The 21787-nt window shown below is 33.5% G+C and overlaps 1 protein-coding gene across 1 annotated transcript; it reads left to right on the forward strand.

The window, feature by feature from the left end:
• Positions 1 to 43: 43 nt before the first annotated feature.
• LOC125668249 (uncharacterized) lies at positions 44 to 20659 on the forward strand. Its single transcript, XM_048902107.2, has 9 exons — positions 44 to 147; positions 357 to 493; positions 1361 to 1485; positions 5053 to 5158; positions 5664 to 5758; positions 9176 to 9230; positions 11642 to 11769; positions 17843 to 18034; positions 20324 to 20659. Exons 2-9 carry the CDS (start codon positions 385 to 387, stop codon positions 20438 to 20440), a joined length of 927 nt encoding a protein of 308 aa, XP_048758064.1. The 5' UTR covers positions 44 to 147; positions 357 to 384; the 3' UTR covers positions 20441 to 20659.
• The last annotated feature ends 1128 nt before the right edge of the window (positions 20660 to 21787 follow it).

Here is a 21787-nt window from a genome sequence, read left to right on the forward strand (position 1 = left end):
AATTTATGGACACAAAAATAAGTCTTTTTTTCGGAATATATGACGCACTTGATCAGATTTACTCACTTATTTTCGTTGTAGTGCTTCCGGTATGCCATATCAACATGTAAACAATCTAATTTCTTCCCTTTTTTTGAGGACTCAGAGGTACATAGCAAGAACATGATACACATTTCATTTCTGTTTTATACATCTATCTTGTGTGATGATTTACAGATGTTAGCAATTTTATAAATAAATCAAGAAAATACTACAGACAAAATGGAAATATTTTTTTAATTAGGTTAATATACAGTTAATTAAAACTGTACATGAATGTATATTAATACTGCCAAATCCCACAAATAACTTTACAGAAAATATTTCTACTGTTCGGTGTGAGAAATGGGAGCATTCAACAGTCAGATATTGGTGGCCGAGACCAAAGCATGTACCAGACACACAGATCCCAAAAAGGCAAATTGGATCACTATACATGCTGTGGCTTCTGAATGTGAGTAATATATATACATGTCGACTATTCTGCAATTGGAGTGATCGCAGCAGATTATATAACGCTGATATGTATGATGTCAAGGACAACAATTATTGTACTATGTGCACTCATTAGTTAAAGTACAAAAAGGACAGTCGGGGAGTAAATCATGGGTACATAATATTTTGCCACGTTCTGGTTATATATACTGTTAATAGTAGTTATGGACAGTGGATATTGGACTGGGTAGCTCAGTGGTTAGAACACCCGACTAGTAATGCCAGGGTCCTGGGTTCAATTCCATGTCCAGCCATAGATTTTCTCCTCTATATATTACAATACATATCACAGATAAAATAGTATTCAGTGGACAAGTGTGTTTGTGAAAGCAGTTTATGCTCCAGTGAAATGGAATGTTTTAGAGAGATGTTACTTGCGCAAGATACCATGATTTCTTTTAAATAGATAATATTAATTTTTTAATTCCCAGACTATAAGTTATAACTTGGACTTTATCATTTTTATTTAATGGGATGTTTGTAAGTTATATTTTAACACTGTGAAATACATGTAATTACATTTCATTATATAGTGGCTCAATAGGTACCCTTATGAACAAGTTGGAGATATGGTTATAAGAGGAATTGAAGACAAAAGTATAATGATTTAATTTTTTGAGCATCACAGAGAGAGGCCGGGGTGGGTGGTAGTAGGAAGAAACAATTACCCCCCCCCCCCTCCCCCATTCTCATGCTACAACAGTCATAGGCTTTTTATACTTGTTCTCCAATCTTTTGAAGTATTGAGAATTTTTTTGAACATTCATTAAGATATAATGTAATATTACTGATGGCTAGTTTTTGCACGTTATTTCTCGTCATGTAGTGAGTATCGCTGAAGTGGAGAGACTGTGGCTGAGATTTAAGCAGCTGGGATGCACTGATAAAGGGGAATTGTCTGAGGAAGCTTTTGCTCAGCATCCAGTCCATCAAGATGCCTTTTCACGAAATGTAAGATTTCTCGTACACAAACAGGGAAATGTCTGTATGTGTTACATTTTACTTCATTGGAGCAACATATTATCTATTAGATTGATTGATTGAATATTGTTTAATGTCCCTCTCGAGAATATTTCACTTATATGGAGACATCACCACTGCCGGTGAAGGGCTGCAAAATTTAGGCCTATAATGCTCGGCGCTTATCGCCATTGAGCAGGGAGGGATCTTTATTGTGCCACACCTGCTGTGACACTTGACCTCGGTTTTTGCGGACTCATCCGAAGGACCGCGCCCCATTTAGTCGCCTCTTACGACAAGCAAGGGGGTACTGAGGATCTATTCTAACCCGGATCCCCACGGGATTAAATTATTATCTATTAGAATAAAGAATTAGTTATTTCACTTCATTTCTTTTCCTGTATGGTACAGGATCTCCCCTTCATCCACTGTCATCTGTATTCTAAAGAAAGAAAAAAATTGGAATAACTGTAATTGAAATGTACACACTTCATGAAGTATGCTGGCATAAATGTCACAGTTCATGCCCTCATGCATTTTTGAAAATGAAATTTATTTCTTAAAGGTCAAGTGTAATAAAAATAGATTTGAAAATAAAGTTTATAATTCATTAAAACCCGTTTTGAAAAGTTTATTGATGTGTTTATTATTTTTTTAAATCCAGGTAAATGCGCAAAATACCTATTCCAAAATCGTTGTTTTTAGAAACGAATGAAGGAATTATCGCCCTTTCTTATGATGTCATCTGAGACAATTGTAGTTGTTTACGCCTGTATATCATCGTTTTAATTTCTGTGAGAAATTGCCAGTTTTAGCAACACCGTGGATAGTGACGGTGAAATACCGTAGATACACTTGAGTTTAGGGATTCAACCTTTTATATTTGTACCTGCACCCGTTTCGAAACCATCCGATAGTCTATGTTCGACAAATATCTCATAGGAATCTCAGTTAGAAATTATTTACCGAGCCAGTCCATAGAAAAGTGGGAATGATATTGGAAAAAATGTTCTATCAAAAGATAACCTTTGTATTTTACACAATCTAGGCTAATCAAAATCAGACTTCATAGATACTCGCCGTATACTCTATTGTAGCGATTGTGAGCGTATTTAACTAGATTGACTCTCACGTTTGTATTTTTTAAATGGAATTTACTGGTATGAGATTGATCAGATTCAGATTATAATGTGTTTAGCTAGATATATATTTAATTGAAAAATGCCTTTTTGAAAAAAGAACAACAAAAGACAAAAGAAAAAAAAACTTATTGTGCACAACGTTATTTGTAACCCCCCCCCCCTTTTAAAAAAGAAAAACATCTACATGTAGATACAATATCATAAAATGTAAATTAGGCCTATTAGTACATGTAATTTCTTCACAACACACGTCAAATGCGAAATTGAAATATTACGGCACAAAGTTAACGAATTGTAGCATTTTGAGGTGTGAAATTTTGCCTTAATGATTCATGATATATTAATTAATGTACAGTCTGTAGCACTTAAAACCATATTAGGAAAAGGAAAAACTTGTACTTGTTTTCATAATGAACTTGAAGAAAAAGCTTTGGAAATTGGACTGACCTAATAAATAAGGTTTTATCAAAATGGGTTTTTTAAATTGAATTCATTTCCATTTTTACTATATTTTATTTTTTCAAAATATATATAGTGAAGAAATGAAATGATGAGTCCCTTATAAATATAGTATGAGTACGACAATATTCAAAAGATATTTCATTTAATAAAAGAAATAAAATCAATTTGAACTAGGTAATGGGTGACATTAATTTTTATGTGCAATCGCAAACCCATTGAATACAATGTCGCATTAAAGCATTCAGTGGATGTAGAGAGGGGTGGATTGCGTCCCCCCCTTAATTTGGGTTGAACTTTTTATATAATTAAAATACATCTCTCCACTTCTTTTGTAGGATGTCCAGTTAATCATCACTTTGCATTTTGTTTATAGTCAAACAGGATGATGCGTCGGGGTTGATGGAAATTTTTAACCTGATCCTCGTTAATTAAAGTGTCACTCACTGATCCTTGTGGCTTGTCACAAATCTCGATGTCTCTTTTCAGTTTCAGTGTCCAAATTCTTCGAAATTTAGGGTCTTTTGGGAAAAGAAACATACTTAATCCCTGTCCCGATTTGACATTGCAGTTCAAAGCAGCGCATTGTACCATAAATACAGGACTTTTCTATGTAAACACTATAAAACCCTATCAATGCAATCGAAAGTTGTCTCAGATGACGTCATAAGCTACGAGCGATAACTCACGTCACGACACATTTATCGATCGCTCAGGTAAAAGTTTGATAGCGCCGTGTACTTTACGCCAAGTGATTTTTATCAAAATTGCCATGAAAATTAATCCATAAGTGTACGACAGACATTTTTCTGTGTAAAAGTCAAGTTTTAGGAAAATCACCGTACTTGACCTTTAAATTATGTGCAGTTGAGTTTTCAAATCTTGTGAAATCACAAAAACTAAATTGTGTACAACTGAAAATGGGAATAATTACCTTGTTAATTAAGGTGTTAATCAACGATTACAAGTCTAGTACAATAATTATCTCTGTTCTGGTGGTTACAGGAGTGAGAGCCTTTATGATGTCAGGGGGTGTATTGGATATTTCAGATTGGCTGGATTTTTTTTGGTGGTTTTATTTGGTGAAATCTGTAGTAGAAAGCCAAAACGAATGAAATATTTCATGATTTATAATTTTATGTTTATAATAGGAAAACTCCTTTCCGTTTAAAGTTCAGTTGCTTTTCAGTTTTTAAGTTCCCAACTGAAATTGTAAAATGAATTAAAAATGTTTATGAGAGAACTTGTGTTACATGAGTGTACAAAATTAAGATTTCATAGAGAGTTTAGTTGCTGAGAAATTGACATTGCACAACCTAGCACATTTTGTGGTTACACACATCTAAAGCTGTAGGGTTATTAAAAACCAGCCGGAGGTAATGTCACACATTGACATTGCTAGCATATTTTGTGGTTACACACATCTAAAACTGTAGGGACTTATTAAAAACCAGCCAGAGATAATGGCACACATTTTTATAGAAACATATGAATCTCAAACTCCCCATTATCATTTTCATCTTCATATTTGTACATGTTTATTTATCCCATTCAACAAGTATGATACTTATGTGATGAATTTCATTTGAAATACAGTACAAACAAGTTCATTCACTATGGTCCCATGGGGATCCAGGTTAGAATAGCTGGTCCTCAGCACCCCTTGCTTGTCGTAAGAGGCCACTAAATGGGGTGTTCCTTTGAATGAGACCGCAAAAACTGAGGTCCCTAGTCACAGCAGGTGTGGCACGATAAAGATCCCTCCATGCTCAAAGGACGTAAGCACCAAGCATAGGCCTAAAATTTGCAACCCTTCACCGGCAATGGTGATGTCTCCATATGAGTGAAAAATTCTCAAGAAGGACGTTAAACAATATACAATCAATCAATCATTCATTATGAAAAAGTGTGTAACATGTAGATGTACCTTTATAATCCCCAATGTAATTTATTCCAGATAGTAAAGAAGTTTATAAACCCACGGACAAAAACAATCTCCTTTGAGAATTTTCTCCGAGGGTTAAAATGGTGTGAAACTTCCAACACGGAGAACAAAATTAGAGGTGTGTATGTAGTGATACTGAGACAGACTTATAGAGGTGTGTATGTAGTGATATTGAGACAGACTTATAGAGGTGTGTATGTAGTGATATTGAGACAGACTTATAGAGGTGTGTATGTAGTGATATTGAGACAGACTTATAGAGGTGTGTATGTAGTGATATTGAGACAGACTTATAGAGGTGTGTATATAGTGATATTGAGACAGACTTATAGAGGTGTGTATGTAGTGATATTGAGACAGACTTATAGAGGTGTGTATGTAGTGATACTGAGACAGACTTAGAGGTGTGTGTAGATTATTATGATACTGACATACTAAGGACAAACTTGTCTAAATAAACAGATAGGCAATGTCTAAATAATGATAATAATCAAAACAATGATGGCCTGACATGATATATTAACAGAATAGTATCGTGTAAATCTGAAGTACTTTACAAAATATTTCGATGTAATCAGGCCAGGAGCTGTATCAAGGTGATCTGAATATTCAAAACATTTCAGGTGTGTTCCGGATGTTGAACAATGGCAATAATTTACCAAAGGACATTTTCAGAAAAATCATAGAGAGAGTATACGTCCAGCCAGAGGATAAAGGGGTGAGACTACAATCCGGATCAATTCATGCCAGAAACTATTTACACATGTACATATCCACATTTATATAAGACTACAATCTAGATCAATTCATGCCAGAGACTATTTACATATCCACATTAGATTACAATCCGGATTCCATTCATGCCAGAGGCTATTTACATATCCACATTTATATAAGACTACAATTAATCCAGATCAATTCATGTCAGAGACTATTTGCATCTGTATAGCAGGAAATTAACTCACGGCGTTACTTTTCGCTATATTTGCTGAAACAAAATTTCCGCGAATTTAACATTCAGTGAAATTATCTTTCATATTGATACGAAATCGTGTTCAGGATATTAAAATTTGTTTTTCTACAAATTAAACCAACCGCGATTTGTTGCTAAATGAAAAAATCGTGATTTTTTTTCCGACCGTGATATTAACCTGCTATACAGTATCCACATTTATATAAGACTACAATCCAGATCAATTCATGTCAGAGACTATTTACATATCCACATATATATAAGATTACAATCCGGATTCAATTCATGTCAGAGACTATTTACATATCCACATTTATATAAGATTACAATCCGGATTCAATTCATGCCAGAGACTATTTACATATCCACATTTATATAAAATTACAATCCAGATTCCATTCATGCCAGAGACTATTTACATATCCACATTTATATAAGATTACAATCCGGATTCAATTCATGCCAGAGACTAGCTATTTACATAATTATCCACATTTATATAAAATTACAATCCGGATTCAATTCATGTCAGAGACTGTACATATCCACATTTATATAAGATTACAATCCGGATTCCATTCATGTCAGAGGCTGTACATATCCACATTAGATTACAATCTGGATTCAATTCATGCCAGAGACAATGTACTACAAGACTACAATCCAGATCAATTGATACCAGAGGCTACCGTATATACTCGCATATAAGTCGATTTGCCTATAACTCGGTGGTATAGTTGTAGATTATTTTGGAGGGAATTGCCATTAACCCATTTATAAGTCAATCTAACTTAATTTTTTTTCAAGAATCGGTTGACAATTTCAAATCAATGCTCTAAAGTTTTTACCTGTGTTTCAAATAATATTTTGAGAAATGTGCCAATATTTGATATTTTTTCCCCAACAAATCAATTTCATATCAATACTCTTATGTATTTATCTGTATTCCAATAATATTTTTGGATATGACATCGATATTTCACTTTTTATTCTCAACAAATTAAACAGTTACTATTTTGTTTATTTCGTCCATGTTTTTATTGTTTAAAAAATACTAGGCTATGCATTATGCCATCCAGAAAAATACTAATCTTCTTAGGACACTCCTAGAAGTCGGACATAGTTTTGGATCAAAATTTAACTCCAAAAAATCTGACTTATAGGTGAGTATATACAGTATGTACATGTCCACATTATATTCAGGAAATCTCTGAGAGGATTGATCTCTAGATAAACAAGAGGCCCATAGGCCTTATCGGTCACCTGGGTATTAGTGAAAAATTATCACTACTCCCAAGGGCTATGAAATCTAGAAAAATTTCATGTTCTGAATATCTAACTTAAATTTTAACATTCAGCAAAAGTATAAAACAAGATGTGTTCTTACAATTTCAATGCCCTCATAAGTGCATACACTGATGAAAGGCTTCACATAATATAATAGGTGTATTAGCATTAAAACATCAAAAGATATGACTAATTTGGACACATCCCAGAGTCAAAACTCTGGGTTGTGAAATTCACTATTTTTGTACATCTTTTTCTGCTATTCCTAAGTATGCATTTAGATTTTATACAGTATCAGCAAACTAACACATAAACACTATATACTAAGTTTGGACCCACCCTGGGGTAAAAACCCCTACCCCAGGGATTATGAAATTTACAATTTTGGTAGAAGCCTTCCTGCTCTACATCACCATGCATTTAGTTTACCTTAAACATGTGCAGTTCTTGAGAAGAAGATTTTTAAAAATTGGTAAATTTTGGGCAGTTTTTGCCCCACCCCTAAAGCCCCAGGGGTGCTGGAGTCCTGAAATGTACAATTTATGTCCCCCTTGTCCCAAATATGCTTCATACCAAATTTGAAAAGAATTGGACTGGCAGTTATCAAGAAGAAGTTAAAAATGTTCAATTGTTAACGCACGACGACAGACAACAACCAATTGCAATAGGTCACCTGAGTTTACTTAAAAATATTAAACCATCGTTATATCTCCTGTCGTGACAATGGTTACTAGTAATGATAGTATAGCTATGATCATAATAATCAAACTTGTACGGTCAAGCATCAGTAGATCTGGATAAATATCAATAAAATATGTAAATAAATCTTTTCTCTAGAAAATTATTGTACGATCCTTGGTGTTTCATCTTGTTAATATTTCCATTGACAATCAGCAATACAGGGATTAGAAATGCCGTAGTGCACTTGGTGCTTCATGTGTAATTCTAATCTGTATGACCAACTACTTCTATAATGAAGGAGAACTTAAACTTTATAATCACTTAATAATTGCCATTTACCAATTTGAAAATAATATTTCCTACCAGAGGACATTTTCACTTTAAGAAATTAGTACATTCATACAAATTATCAATCTGATTAAAACTAGATCTTTGATCCACTCTAGTACTACTCTGATGTTGCTAATACAATTAAGATCTGAAGACATCCCATATAGGGTCACACCAGATTGAACTTTAGATAAACCAATCAAATCGTTGCTAGCAAAATCGTTATGGTAGGAATAAAAGTGACATTGAATCCCGAAGTGTTCAGCTAGGATAATGATCGACTTTTGAAGGAACCGTAAAAGATGAATTGAACATGTAAGAATAGGTTTGATTGGTTCTTGTTGAAGCATTTGATTGGATGACATTAGGTCACCAAAGTGCATGCTGACGTAACTCTATACAGAATGTCTCCAGATCTTTGTATTGACAACATTTGAATATTAGAGAGTACGTATCAAAGATCTGGTTTTAATCAGATTGACAAATTATTGGTTGTAAACATGTAATCTGTAAACTCTCCACAAAAATGCATACATTAATATATTTTTCAAAAATATCTTCAGTTAAATTTTTTAAGAGGATTCCAAAAAGAAATGGTTTGAAGTTTCGTTTGTTTTAAATATTTCGATCCCTGTATACAGTAATTACTGTATATGGGGAAATTTATGTTCGCCCTCGTTGTGCGATTAGATGAAATTTTTCTCATATACATCTTTGATCCTAACTGTGTCTGGAAGAATTCAAAATGGAATGACACCATAAACATTAAATGTACTAGAAGGGTGAAAATAACACATGGTGAAAATAACCCTGTAGGCAGTACTTATTCATATAGCTTTATTGATTATTTATTTATTTACACAGAATATTGATCGGGTAGTGAACACATTGTACCAGTTTATGGATCCAGAAAATAAAGGTATAACTTTTTATTTTTATTGTATTAATCAAAGTCCAACAATGAACACAGTTGAGGATTAGAAGTAAGAAATTGGAGGAAGGTGGGTATTTGATTTTTTTTTTTCACAGTTGAGGATTAGAAGTAAGAAATTGGAGGAAGGTGGGTATTTGATTTTTTTTTTTCACAGTTGAGGATTAGAAGTAAGAAATTGGAGGAAGGTGGGTATTTGATTTTTTTTTTTCACAGTTGAGGATTAGAAGTAAGAAATTGGAGGAAGGTGGGTATTTGATTTTTTTTTTTCACAGTTGAGGATTAGAAGTAAGAAATCGGAGGAAGGTGGGTATTTGATTTTTTTTTTTCACAGTTGAGGATTAGAAGTAAGAAATTGGAGGAAGGTGGGTATTTGATTTTTTTTTTTCACAGTTGAGGATTAGAAGTAAGAAATTGGAGGAAGGTGGGTATTTGATTATTTTTTTTTCACAGTTGAGGATTAGAAGTAAGAAATTGGAGGAAGGTGGGTATTTGATTTTTTTTTTTCACAGTTGAGGATTAGAAGTAAGAAATTGGAGGAAGGTGGGTATTTGATTTTTTTTTTTCACAGTTGAGGATTAGAAGTAAGAAATTGGAGGAAGGTGGGTATTTGATTTTTTTTTTTCACAGTTGAGGATTAGAAGTAAGAAATTGGAGGAAGGTGGGTATTTGATATTTTTTTTTTCACAGTTGAGGATTAGAAGTAAGAAATTGGAGGAAGGTGGGTATTTGATTTTTTTTTTCACAGTTGAGGATTAGAAGTAAGAAATTGGAGGAAGGTGGGTATTTGATTTTTTTTTCACAGTTGAGGATTAGAAGTAAGAAATTGGAGGAAGGTGGGTATTTGATTTTTTTTTTTCACAGTTGAGGATTAGAAGTAAGAAATTGGAGGAAGGTGGGTATTTGATTTTTTTTTTTCACAGTTGAGGATTAGAAGTAAGAAATTGGAGGAAGGTGGGTATTTGATTTTTTTTTTTCACAGTTGAGGATTAGAAGTAAGAAATTGGAGGAAGGTGGGTATTTGATTTTTTTTTTTCACAGTTGAGGATTAGAAGTAAGAAATTGGAGGAAGGTGGGTATTTGATTTTTTTTTTTCACAGTTGAGGATTAGAAGTAAGAAATTGGAGGAAGGTGGGTATTTGATATTTTTTTTTTCACAGTTGAGGATTAGAAGTAAGAAATTGGAGGAAGGTGGGTATTTGATTTTTTTTTTTCACAGTTGAGGATTAGAAGTAAGAAATTGGAGGAAGGTGGGTATTTGATTTTTTTTTCACAGTTGAGGATTAGAAGTAAGAAATTGGAGGAAGGTGGGTATTTGATTTTTTTTTTTCACAGTTGAGGATTAGAAGTAAGAAATTGGAGGAAGGTGGGTATTTGATTTTTTTTTTTCACAGTTGAGGATTAGAAGTAAGAAATTGGAGGAAGGTGGGTATTTGATTTTTTTTTTTCACAGTTGAGGATTAGAAGTAAGAAATTGGAGGAAGGTGGGTATTTGATATTTTTTTTTTCACAGTTGAGGATTAGAAGTAAGAAATTGGAGGAAGGTGGGTATTTGATTTTTTTTTTTCACAGTTGAGGATTAGAAGTAAGAAATTGGAGGAAGGTGGGTATTTGATTTTTTTTTTCACAGTTGAGGATTAGAAGTAAGAAATTGGAGGAAGGTGGGTATTTGATTTTTTTTTTTCACAGTTGAGGATTAGAAGTAAGAAATCGGAGGATGGTGGGTATTTGAATTTTTAATGCTCACAAAGGGAGTCGATGAGTCTATAATGAGCAATAAATGTAAAGTTTCACATGCACATTTTTTGTTAAATTTAGATAATTTTTATATAATTCCAAACTGTCTGCTTGGCTTAACATAGACTAGAAAAAATAGAATGTTATATTTACCTCGAGCTGCCTATATTTCCAACATTGGACCAAAAATAAATTGGGAATTCCCATATAGATATGATTACATGGCTATTATTTTTTGGTTGTCCAAAGAAATCTCAAATCATATTTGATTAGGTCTCGCACTCTAGCTGTAAACAAAGATGATCGACCAGGTATAATCATTTCACAAGCTCTACTAGCCAGTTTTTTTTTTAATTATTCCATTATTCAATAAAACAGACTTGGTGAATATTGTACCATTCAGGCATTTGAATCATCATATTGACCAAGAAAATGTCAATAATTGTTTGATATTATGCTGAACAAATGATATTAAATTATCACTTTCATATAGAGACATGTGATCTAAATTTTAAAAAAATGTGTAAAATGTATGATTGTGAGAAGTTATGAAATACATGTAACGTACGTTTATATTTCATAAATAATTTTTTCATTTGTAAATATAAGATGAATTGCTATTTGAATTATCAGTGTAGTCCATTTTTTTCTTTTTATATCAGGCACTATAAATGAAGAAAATTTTGTAAGAGGCTGTCTCAAAATTCCACGACCTTTACTAGAGGAAGCCTTGAACTTTGAACTTCTCCCATCGCAGATGAGACAGGAACTTCATAGTAAACTCCCAGAGGTAAAAAAAAAAAAAAAAAAAAACAACAACAAAAAACAAAACAACAACAAAGTCAACTACTAGTAGTATGACAGGAATACAATGAATATCAAATCTGTAACTCCATCAACAGCACAATTTCATTTTTCTCTCTGCTGGAGTATGTTAAACTCCCTTCAGTAAAATACATGTCAATGTATGTTCTACAGTATCATATCAAATTCTGAATCTCTGCAGGAATATGTCAAATTCTGAATCTCTGTAGGAATATGTCAAATTCTGAACCTCTGTAGGAATATGTCAAATTCTGAATCTCTGTAGAAATATGTCAAATTCTGAATCTCTGTAGGAATATGTCAAATTCTGAATCTCTGTAGAATATGTCAAATTCTGAATCTCTGTAGGAATATGTCAAATTCTGAATCTCTGTAGGAATATGTCAAATTCTGAATCTCTGTAGGAATATGTCAAATTCTGAACCTCTGTAGGAATATGTCAAATTCTGAATCTCTGTAGAAATATGTCAAATTCTGAATCTCTGTAGGAATATGTCAAATTCTGAATCTCTGCAGGAATATGTCAAATTCTGAATCTCTACAGGAATATGTCAAATTCTAAATCTCTGCAGGAATATGTCAAATTCTGAATCTCTGCAGGAATATGTCAAATTCTGAATCTCTGTAGGAAAATGTCAAATTCTGAATCTTTGCAGGAATATGTCAAATTCTGAATCTCTGTAGGAATATGTCAAATTCTGAATCTCTGTAGGAATATGTCAAATTCTGAATCTCTGTAGGAATATGTCAAATTCTGAAACTCTGTAGGAATATGTCAAATTCTGAATCTCTGTAGGAATATGTCAAATTCTGAATCTCTGTAGGAATATGTCAAATTCTGAATCTCTGCAGGAATATGTCAAATTCTGAATCTCTACAGGAATATGTCAAATTCTAAATCTCTGCAGGAATATGTCAAATTCTGAATCTCTGCAGGAATATGTCAAATTCTGAATCTCTGTAGGAAAATGTCAAATTCTGAATCTTTGCAGGAATATGTCAAATTCTGAATCTCTGTAGGAATATGTCAAATTCTGAATCTCTGTAGGAATATGTCAAATTCTGAATCTCTGTAGAATATGTCAAATTCTGAATCTCTGTAGGAATATGTCAAATTCTGAATCTCTGTAGGAATATGTCAAATTCTGAACCTCTGTAGGAATATGTCAAATTCTGAATCTCTGTAGAATATGTCAAATTCTGAATCTCTGTAGGAATATGTCAAATTCTGAACCTCTGCAGGAATATGTCAAATTCTAAATCTCTGTAGGAATATGTCAAATTCTGAATCTCTGTAGGTATATGTCAAATTCTAAATCTCTGTAGGAATATGTCAAATTCTGAATCTCTGTAGGAATATGTCAAATTCTGAAACTCTGTAGGAATATGTCAAATTCTGAATCTCTGTAAAATATGTCAAATTCTGAATCTCTGTAGGAATATGTCAAATTCTGAATCTCTGTAGAATATGTCAGATTCTGAATCTCTGTAGGAATATGTCAAATTCTGAATCTCTGTAGGAATATGTCAAATTCTGAATCTCTGTAGAAATATGTCAAATTCTGAATCTCTGCAGAAATATGTCAAATTCTGAATCTCTGCAGGAATATGTCAAATTCTGAATCTCTGTAGGAATATGTCAAATTCTGAATCTCTGCAGGAATATGTCAAATTCTGAAACTCTGTAGGAATATGTCAAATTCTGAATCTCTGTAGGAATATGTCAAATTCTGAATCTCTGTAGGAATATGTCAAATTCTGAATCTCTGTATGTATATGTCAAATTCTAAATCTTGTTGGAATATGTTAAATTCTAAATCTTTGTTGAAATATGTCATTTTCTAAATCTCTGTAGGAATATATATATGTCAAGTTCTAAATCCCTGTAAGAATATGTAAAATTTTAGATCTTGTTGGAATATGTCATTTTCTAAATCTTTGTTGGAAAATGTCAAATTTTTAATCATTGTTGAAATTATGTCAATTTTTGAATCTCTGTTGGAATTTGTCAAATTCTAAATCCCTGTAAGAATAAGTCAAATTCTGATTTTTGCGCCAAAAATGTTACATTCTATTTCTGTTAAAAGTTCATTGTCAATTCTGTTTCCATACATAAGTATGTTGAATTCTAACACTCTGCAAGGATACAACAGGAATACAAATGTATGTTAAATTTATATTTACCATGAGATATGCCAAATTTTTATTCCCTATGAGATCTGTCAAATTTTATTCCCTATGAGATATGTCAAATTTTTATTTCTTATTAGATATGTCAAATTTTTCATTCCGTATGAGGTATGTCAAATTTTTATCCCCTATGAGGTATGTTAAATTTTCATTCTCTATGAGATATGCTATTTATGCCCCCTTCAAAGAAGAGGGGCATATTGCTTTGCACCTGTCGGTCAGTGGGTATGTCAGTCGGTTGGTCAGTAGACCACATGTTGTCCGCTCGAAGAGGACCCCTATTATTTTTCAGGTTAAAGGTCAAGGGTCAATCTACTCTGGACATAGGAATATACTGTCCGCTCAATATCTTGAGAACCATTTGCTTGACAGATATCAAACTTGGTACACTGATACATCCTAAGGAGTAAATGACACCTATTGATTTTGAGGTCACATGGTCAAAGGTCAAGGGTCAAACTGCACATAGAAATATACTGACCATTCAATGTCTAGAAAACCCTTTGCTTGACAGACATCAAACTTGGTACACTGGTATATCTTTAGAAGATGACCCCTATTGATTTTGAGGTCACATGGTCAAAGGTCAAGGGTCAAACTGAACATAGGAATATACTGTTCTCTCAACATCTTGAGAACCCTTTGCTTGACAGACATCAAACTTAGTACACTGGTACATCTTCAGGAAAAGACAACCTCTATTGATTTTTTGATTGATTATATGAAGTCACATGGTCAAAGGTAAAACTGGACATAATATATTGTCTCCTATATTTGAAGAATTATTTGCTTGATTGACACCAAACTTGGTACACTGGTACAGCATAAGGAGTTGATGACCCCTATTGATTTTTAGGTCACATGGTCAATCCACTCTTGACATAGGAAGATATTGTCTGCTCAATATTTTGAATTGATGATACTACTCTCAATTAAATGATGTGTGTGTATAACCCTTTTCAATTTTGCACCATGGGGGGCATATGTGTTTTACAAACATCTCTTGTTTTTTTTTTTACTTTGTTAACAATATCAAATTCTGATTCCCTGCTGATACATCTTGATTCATGTCGAATTTTAACTCCCTATAGGAAATATGTCCAATACTATATCCTTTAAAGGGACTGGTTCACATTTTTCGAAAGAAATATTTTTCATTTGTGATGTTACAAATCAAAAATGTAGCTCATTTAATGTTGACAACCAAACTTTGGACCGTCTGCATGTAAGGATAAGAGCAATATTTTAGCTTTGACTCTGTGTTATGTAAACAAAGACTCGAGTCTTTTTATGTAAACAAACAAACCAGTGAAACGTTAAATTAATTTTGTAATTCAAAGCATCTGTATTTTGTACAATTACAAATTTTAACTTTTAAATGACACATTTTACATAAAGCATACTTGAAATGTGATATATATAATAAACTTGGATCAATATCCACTTATCTTGAAAACTCGTAAACAATAACACACCTCAATTTTTGTTTCCAAAACAAATAATAAACTCTCTATAATGAGCTTCCGTCATGATGAATAACCATAATTTTTTTGTGAAATCTTCTAAAACATATTAGACTTTGATTTAGATTTTGATTATTTAAAGTGAAATACAAAATTTGGAGGAAAATCATGAATCAGTCCCTTTAACAGAACTATATCAGTTCTATTTTCCTACAGGATTTATTGTCAAATTCTATTACGGTACCTTACAGTAATACATAAAACAAATTTGAGGAAAGAGAAGAACTCTAGATAGCCCCAGCAAGTTTGTCTTACAACAAAATTCAGGCTATATATAATCCTGTGAGGTTGTTTTTGATAAAAATATTTTCTGTTTGAGGTCATGCAAGTAAAGCTATAAAGGAGTTATGTTCTAGATAGATTACAACAGCATAATAGAATGACATAACTGATAAATCAGTGTCATATTTCAACCTCGGGAATTCACAATTCACCCAAATAATGTTTTGTGCACACAAATAGTATGATAATTTTCAGTGCCCTAAATATGACAATGCCTGACTTCTGTTTACAGTTGACATCTGGAAGACAAACTCAGAATGACTTGAGTAAACTGGTAGTGTGTTACATGTCTATATTATCTCACACTTGAAAGAGCAATACTGCAACATATGGAGCGCCAAATTAACATAAACTCAAATCATTGAAGATATCTTCAATTATTTGAAGATATCATCAATTTATTTGATGCACGCAACAATTTAATTAAAGATCTCTTCAAATAATTAATGATATCTTCAATTCTGAATTATTGCGCACATTAAATGAATTGATGATAGCATTAATTCTTCTGCTGAATTGATGCGCGCTTTAATTGAATTAATGATCTCTTCAAATGAATTAATGATATCAACAATTCAATTGATGCGCGCTACAATTCAATTGAAGAGAGCAATAATTGATATAATGTGCGCATTAAATCAATTGATGAGAGCAATAATTGAATTGATGCGTGCATTAATTCATTTGATGAGAGCAATAATGGATTTAATGCGCGCATTAATTGAATTATTGCTCTCTTCAATTGAATTAATGATATCTTTAATTCATTTGAAGAGAGCAATAATTCTTTTAGAGAGAGCAACTAAATAATTAAAGATATCTTCAATTCAACATATCCACAATTGAATTAATGATCTCTTTAATTGAATTGTTGCTCTCTTTAAAAGAATTGATGCGCGCATTAATTCCTTATACAAAAGCATTGTAAATAATTAAAGATATCTTCAATTGAATTAAAGAGATCATCAAATTATTTATACCGAGCTCTAAATCAATTATTGCGAGCAATATTTCTACTAAATCAATGCTCTCATCAATTGAATTGAAGAGAGCAATAATTGAATTAATGTGCGCATCAAATATATTATTGCTCTCATTAATTCAATTGATGCTCTCATCAATTGAATTAAAAGAGCAATAATTGAATTAATGCGCGCATTAAATCAATTATTGCTCTCATTAATTCAATTGATGCACGCATTAATTCAATTGATGAGAGCAATAATTGAATTGAAGCGCGCATTAATTCATTTGATGAGAGCAATAATTGATTTAATACGCGCATTAATTCAATTAAAGAGAGCAATAATTGAATTGATGATATCTTCAAATAATTGAAGATATCTTCAATTATTTGAGTTTATGTTAATTTGGCGCTCCATAGCAACAAGCTGAAAAAGATTCAAAAGGAAAAATTTCTAAATCAGTTAAACTTAATCTGTATAATTTTTCAATATGGGATACATTTTGTAAGGAACTTGTTTGAAAATGTAAATAAAAGCAATTTTTGAATTAGAAAGAAACACATTTACAAATTATGAATACTGTATTCATTTAAATTATTATTCATTATTTTCTTTTTCATTACATGCACAAATCACTGTGATTCAACATAATTTAACCATAATTCATGCACTTAATCATGACAATATTTATTGCTGTGACAATGAAAAATCTCGCACATAAACGTGATAGATTAATTTTCAGTGTAAACATGGTGAATACTTTGTACCTAGCTAGGTCCTTTGAGGACAAAGCAAGGTAATGGTAATCTCTGCTCTTTGATAAAACATGCACACTTGTGCTTGTTGATAATAACTGAAGTGCAGAAAGGTCAGACTGTACCAACTGTTAATGTTAATGTGTACGATATTTAGTACTTTTATCAGTGTTTATGACCTAAATAATGTTGACAACCAAAACAGCTAAGGATATGAAAAGAAATCAATGTTTGTGAATAATGATTTAGATATACCCAATATCATTGTGATGTTCATAAGTATATGTGTAATTTCTGTACAATTCTTTTAAACAAAAATCAAGTTTGGCAGTTCAGATCCAACCCCAGGACCCCCTAGAAGTAATGTTGGGGGCCCCGTTCCAGATGACAAGCAACTGCAGAAGGTAGCAGTGAAGATTTACAACAAGGACTGGGTCAGGCTCGCCAACACACTGGACTTTGAGTTAGACGATATTGAGGAGTTTAGATCAAATAGCACGGACCAACGGCAACAGGTGAGATATCAGAGGTCTGCAACATTCCTTATAGCAAAGGAACAAAGGGCCTATAGCATTCCTTATAGTAAAGGAACAAAGGGCCTACAACATTCCTTATAGTAAAGGAACAAAGGGCCTACAGTATTCCTTATAGTAAAGGAACAATAGGCCTACAGCATTTCTTATGGCAAAGGAACAATAGGCCTACAACATTTCTTATGGCAAAGGAACAATAGGCCTACAGCATTCCTTATAGCAAAGGAACAAAAGACCTACAACATTCCTTATAGCAAAGGAACAATAGGCCTACAGCATTCCTTATAGCAAAGGAACAAAGGGCCTACAACATTCCTTATAGCAAAGGAACAAAGGGCCTACAACATTCCTTATAGCAAAGGAACAAAGGGCCTACAGCATTCCTTATAGCAAAGGAACAAAGGGCCTACATCATTCCTTATAGCAAAGGAACAAAGGGCCTACAGCATTCCTTATAGTAAAGGAACAAAGGGCCTACAGCATTTCTTATGGCAAAGGAACAATAGGCCTACAGCATTCCTTATAGTAAAGGAACAAAGGGCCTATAGCATTCCTTATAGTAAAGGAACAAAAGACCTACAGCATTCCTTATAGTAAAGGAACAATAGGCCTACAGCATTCCTTATAGCAAAGGAACAAAGGGTCTACAACATTCCTTATAGCAAAGGAACAAAGGGCCTACAACATTTCTTATAGTAAAGGAACAAAGGGCCTACAACATTCCTTATAGCAAAGGAACAAAGGGCCTACAACATTCCTTATAGTAAAGGAACAAAGGGCCTACAACATTCCTTATAGCAAAGGAAGAAAGGGCCTACAGCATTCCTTATAGTAAAGGAACAAAGGGCCTACAGCATTCCTTATAGTAAAGGAACAATAGGCCTACAGCATTTCTTATGGCAAAGGAACAATAGGCCTACAGCATTCCTTATAGTAAAGGAACAAAGGGCCTACAGCATTCCTTACAGCAAAGGAACAAAGGGCCTATAGCATTCCTTATAGTTAAGGAACAAAGGGCCTATAGCATTCCTTATAGTAAAGGAACAAAGGGCCTACAGCATTCCTTATAGCAAAGGAAGAAAAGGCCTACAGCATTCCTTATAGCAAAGGAACAAAGGGCCTACAGCATTCCTTATAGTAAAGGAACAAAGGGCCTAGTACAGCATTCATTCCAGTGATGGAACAAAAGGTCTGCAACATTGCTAGAACAAGGTTTTCTTTTTGTTTGCATCATTGAAAATGGAAATTTAGGACACTGAAAAATCAGGGGGTTAAGTTTATGGTACAAAGTTGGGAAAAAAAAGAAATTTTTAAATCAAGGAATGAAAGATATTATTTTATTTGTTTCTATTAGCAAAAGCTCTGTGAATGAGGAGGATTTCTTTTTTACTCTTTTTTTTCAGAATGAAAGTGATAAGGTCTTGATTACCTGTAGAATATTGGCATAAAGTGGGACATTTGTATCATTTATAGCTAGCACCAGCTGTCCTCTCTTTCTCTCAGTAGATCTATCAAAGGCTCATGGTTTAGGTAGCCAACACATTCTCCATGGTAATAAAACAGCACAGTTCTTTAAATTTCCAGCCAGGTGATGGTACCATTTAAATATTTAAGCCATAGTCAGCCAATTTCCATTTCGCAAGCCAAATTAAGTGTTCGATTTGCTTACTTTAGATGAGACAAAATATTAACTTAGTATCTGTACATAGAATATTTTTGTTGTCTCCAAATTTTAGACCAGATGCCATCAATAATTATATGTGTATAACATGATTAGAAATCTAAGGTTTGGCCCAGTGATCAGGGGTAAGAGTCGGAAGAGCAGAGAATCACGGTCTTACCTATAACATGTTACTTTATATGTACAATGAGTATTAGGCATACTAGAATTTGATTGAATACTTTTGAAAGCCAGCATTATTTCTGGTTAAAAATCCCAAGATTAAGGATGCTCGGAAGTTACACTATATTGATATTTAAAAGGTCGTAGGTAGGATTTTTATTTTTAATTCTGTATGACATTGTGCATATTGACAGTAATAATATACCATTTCTTTGCATTGAAAATACTATGAACATTTTTTATAATCTTGTGTCTGTCACTATTTTCATTTTGGTGATATTTTAACTGAATTAATAATTATTTTCTTTACTGAAATCTCATTTGTGTTTATAAAGCCTTTGAATGTAATTACCACCCAGCCTCATTAAATTCAAAACTTTCATCCAATGTATGGTGTAAATTTGAATATTCTTTGGGTACATTTCCAGGTTTACGCTATGTTGAAGAGTTGGAAAAATCGTGAGGGAAGTCGGGCACACTCTTCAATTCTCGCCCAAGCTCTCCGAGAATGTCGAATGGATGATGCTGCAGCTCTGCTGACATAGTGAACATTTCTTCAGTTATATTCTGTTTTAAACGAGAATGACATGTATCACACATCATTAATGATTCAGTATGTGTTCGGAGCAATCTGCACAATAGTATGTTGAATGCATGTTTTGTTACCGTCCATTCATTTTATACAAATAATATTAATTTTTTTTTTTGTTATTCTTAAAATTGTCATTCTTGCATGAAGGAAGATTAAAACTGATGTGATCTTGTGAAGCTTTTTTTTTTTTTTTTTTAAATTTTTTTTTTTAGAATTTCTGTCTAGAAAATATGACAAACTAGATTTACATGAATGCAATGAAAGCTTGACCTCCTTGACGCAGCCAATGATACACGGTATATTAACAGGACAGTGTTGAATTTATATAGTACATATATAACCGGAAGGGAGAAAATACGACAGACGAGACATTCAAACCTGATCCCCTTGAATCTCTAGTCAGGTGCTCTATCAACTGAGCTATCTGGCCAACAGCGATCAAACACATCTGACAGCCACACTCCTCCCTCCTTAAATGTCTTCACACCTTAAAGACCTCAACACAGAATTTATTCCCTGGCTGGTATTTTCACCTGTCAGTTCCAGGGGCTGGTCTATGGCACCAAATATAACAGGAAGGAAGAAAATGCAACGAACCAGACCGGGTATTTGAACTCCGAGGCCCTCATCAAACCCATTTCACCATTACATTCCTCCCTCCTTAAATTGTCTTCCCCCTTTTTTTGCTCCAGGCAGAACTTTCACTTGCAAGTCCTGGGGTGGTCAACTGCACCAAATGTAACTGTAAAGGAAATTTTTTTTGGACTGGACTGGGAATCGAACCCTGGACCCCTGCATTACTAGTCAGGTGCTCTAACCACTGAGCTACCCTGGACCCCTGCATTACTAGTCAAGTGCTCTAACCACTGAGCTACCCTGGACCCCTGCATTACTAGTCAGGTGCTCCAACCACTAGGCTACCTAGGCTGATATCCACGGATCATATAGCCCCAACTACAATATTTTCCTCACCCTCAGGTGGTTTAATTCAAAATATTAAATAAAACCTAACCCCCCTGAATCTCTAGTCAGGTGTTCTATCCGACTACTATATTCCTCCTTAAATTGCCTTCCCTCTCAAAGATACAACCCAGATTTTTTTTTTTATACCTGGCAGGACTTTCACCTGTATGTCCAGGGGTGGTCAACAGACCCAAATGTAACCAGAATGGAGAAAATTTTAGGCTGGACTGGGAATCGAACCTGATACCCCTGCATTATTAGTCAGATGCTCTAACCGAGCTTCCCCAATCTAATTAAAATTATATTCTTTGATCTGCTTACTTGAGCGGACCAAAGG

This window comes from Ostrea edulis, chromosome 4 (assembly GCF_947568905.1).
Source record: "Ostrea edulis chromosome 4, xbOstEdul1.1, whole genome shotgun sequence".
Classification (NCBI taxonomy): Eukaryota; Metazoa; Mollusca; class Bivalvia; order Ostreida; family Ostreidae; genus Ostrea; species Ostrea edulis.

Coding starts and splice junctions, on each gene's coding strand:
- LOC125668249 (XM_048902107.2), top strand. CDS start 385: ATGGGAGCATTCAACAGTCAGATATTGGTGGCCGAGACCAAAGCATGT. Junction 494..1,360: donor ACATGCTGTGGCTTCTGAAT/GTGAGTAATATA, acceptor CTCGTCATGTAG/TGAGTATCGCTGAAGTGGAG. Junction 9,231..11,641: donor TATGGATCCAGAAAATAAAG/GTATAACTTTTT, acceptor TTTTTATATCAG/GCACTATAAATGAAGAAAAT.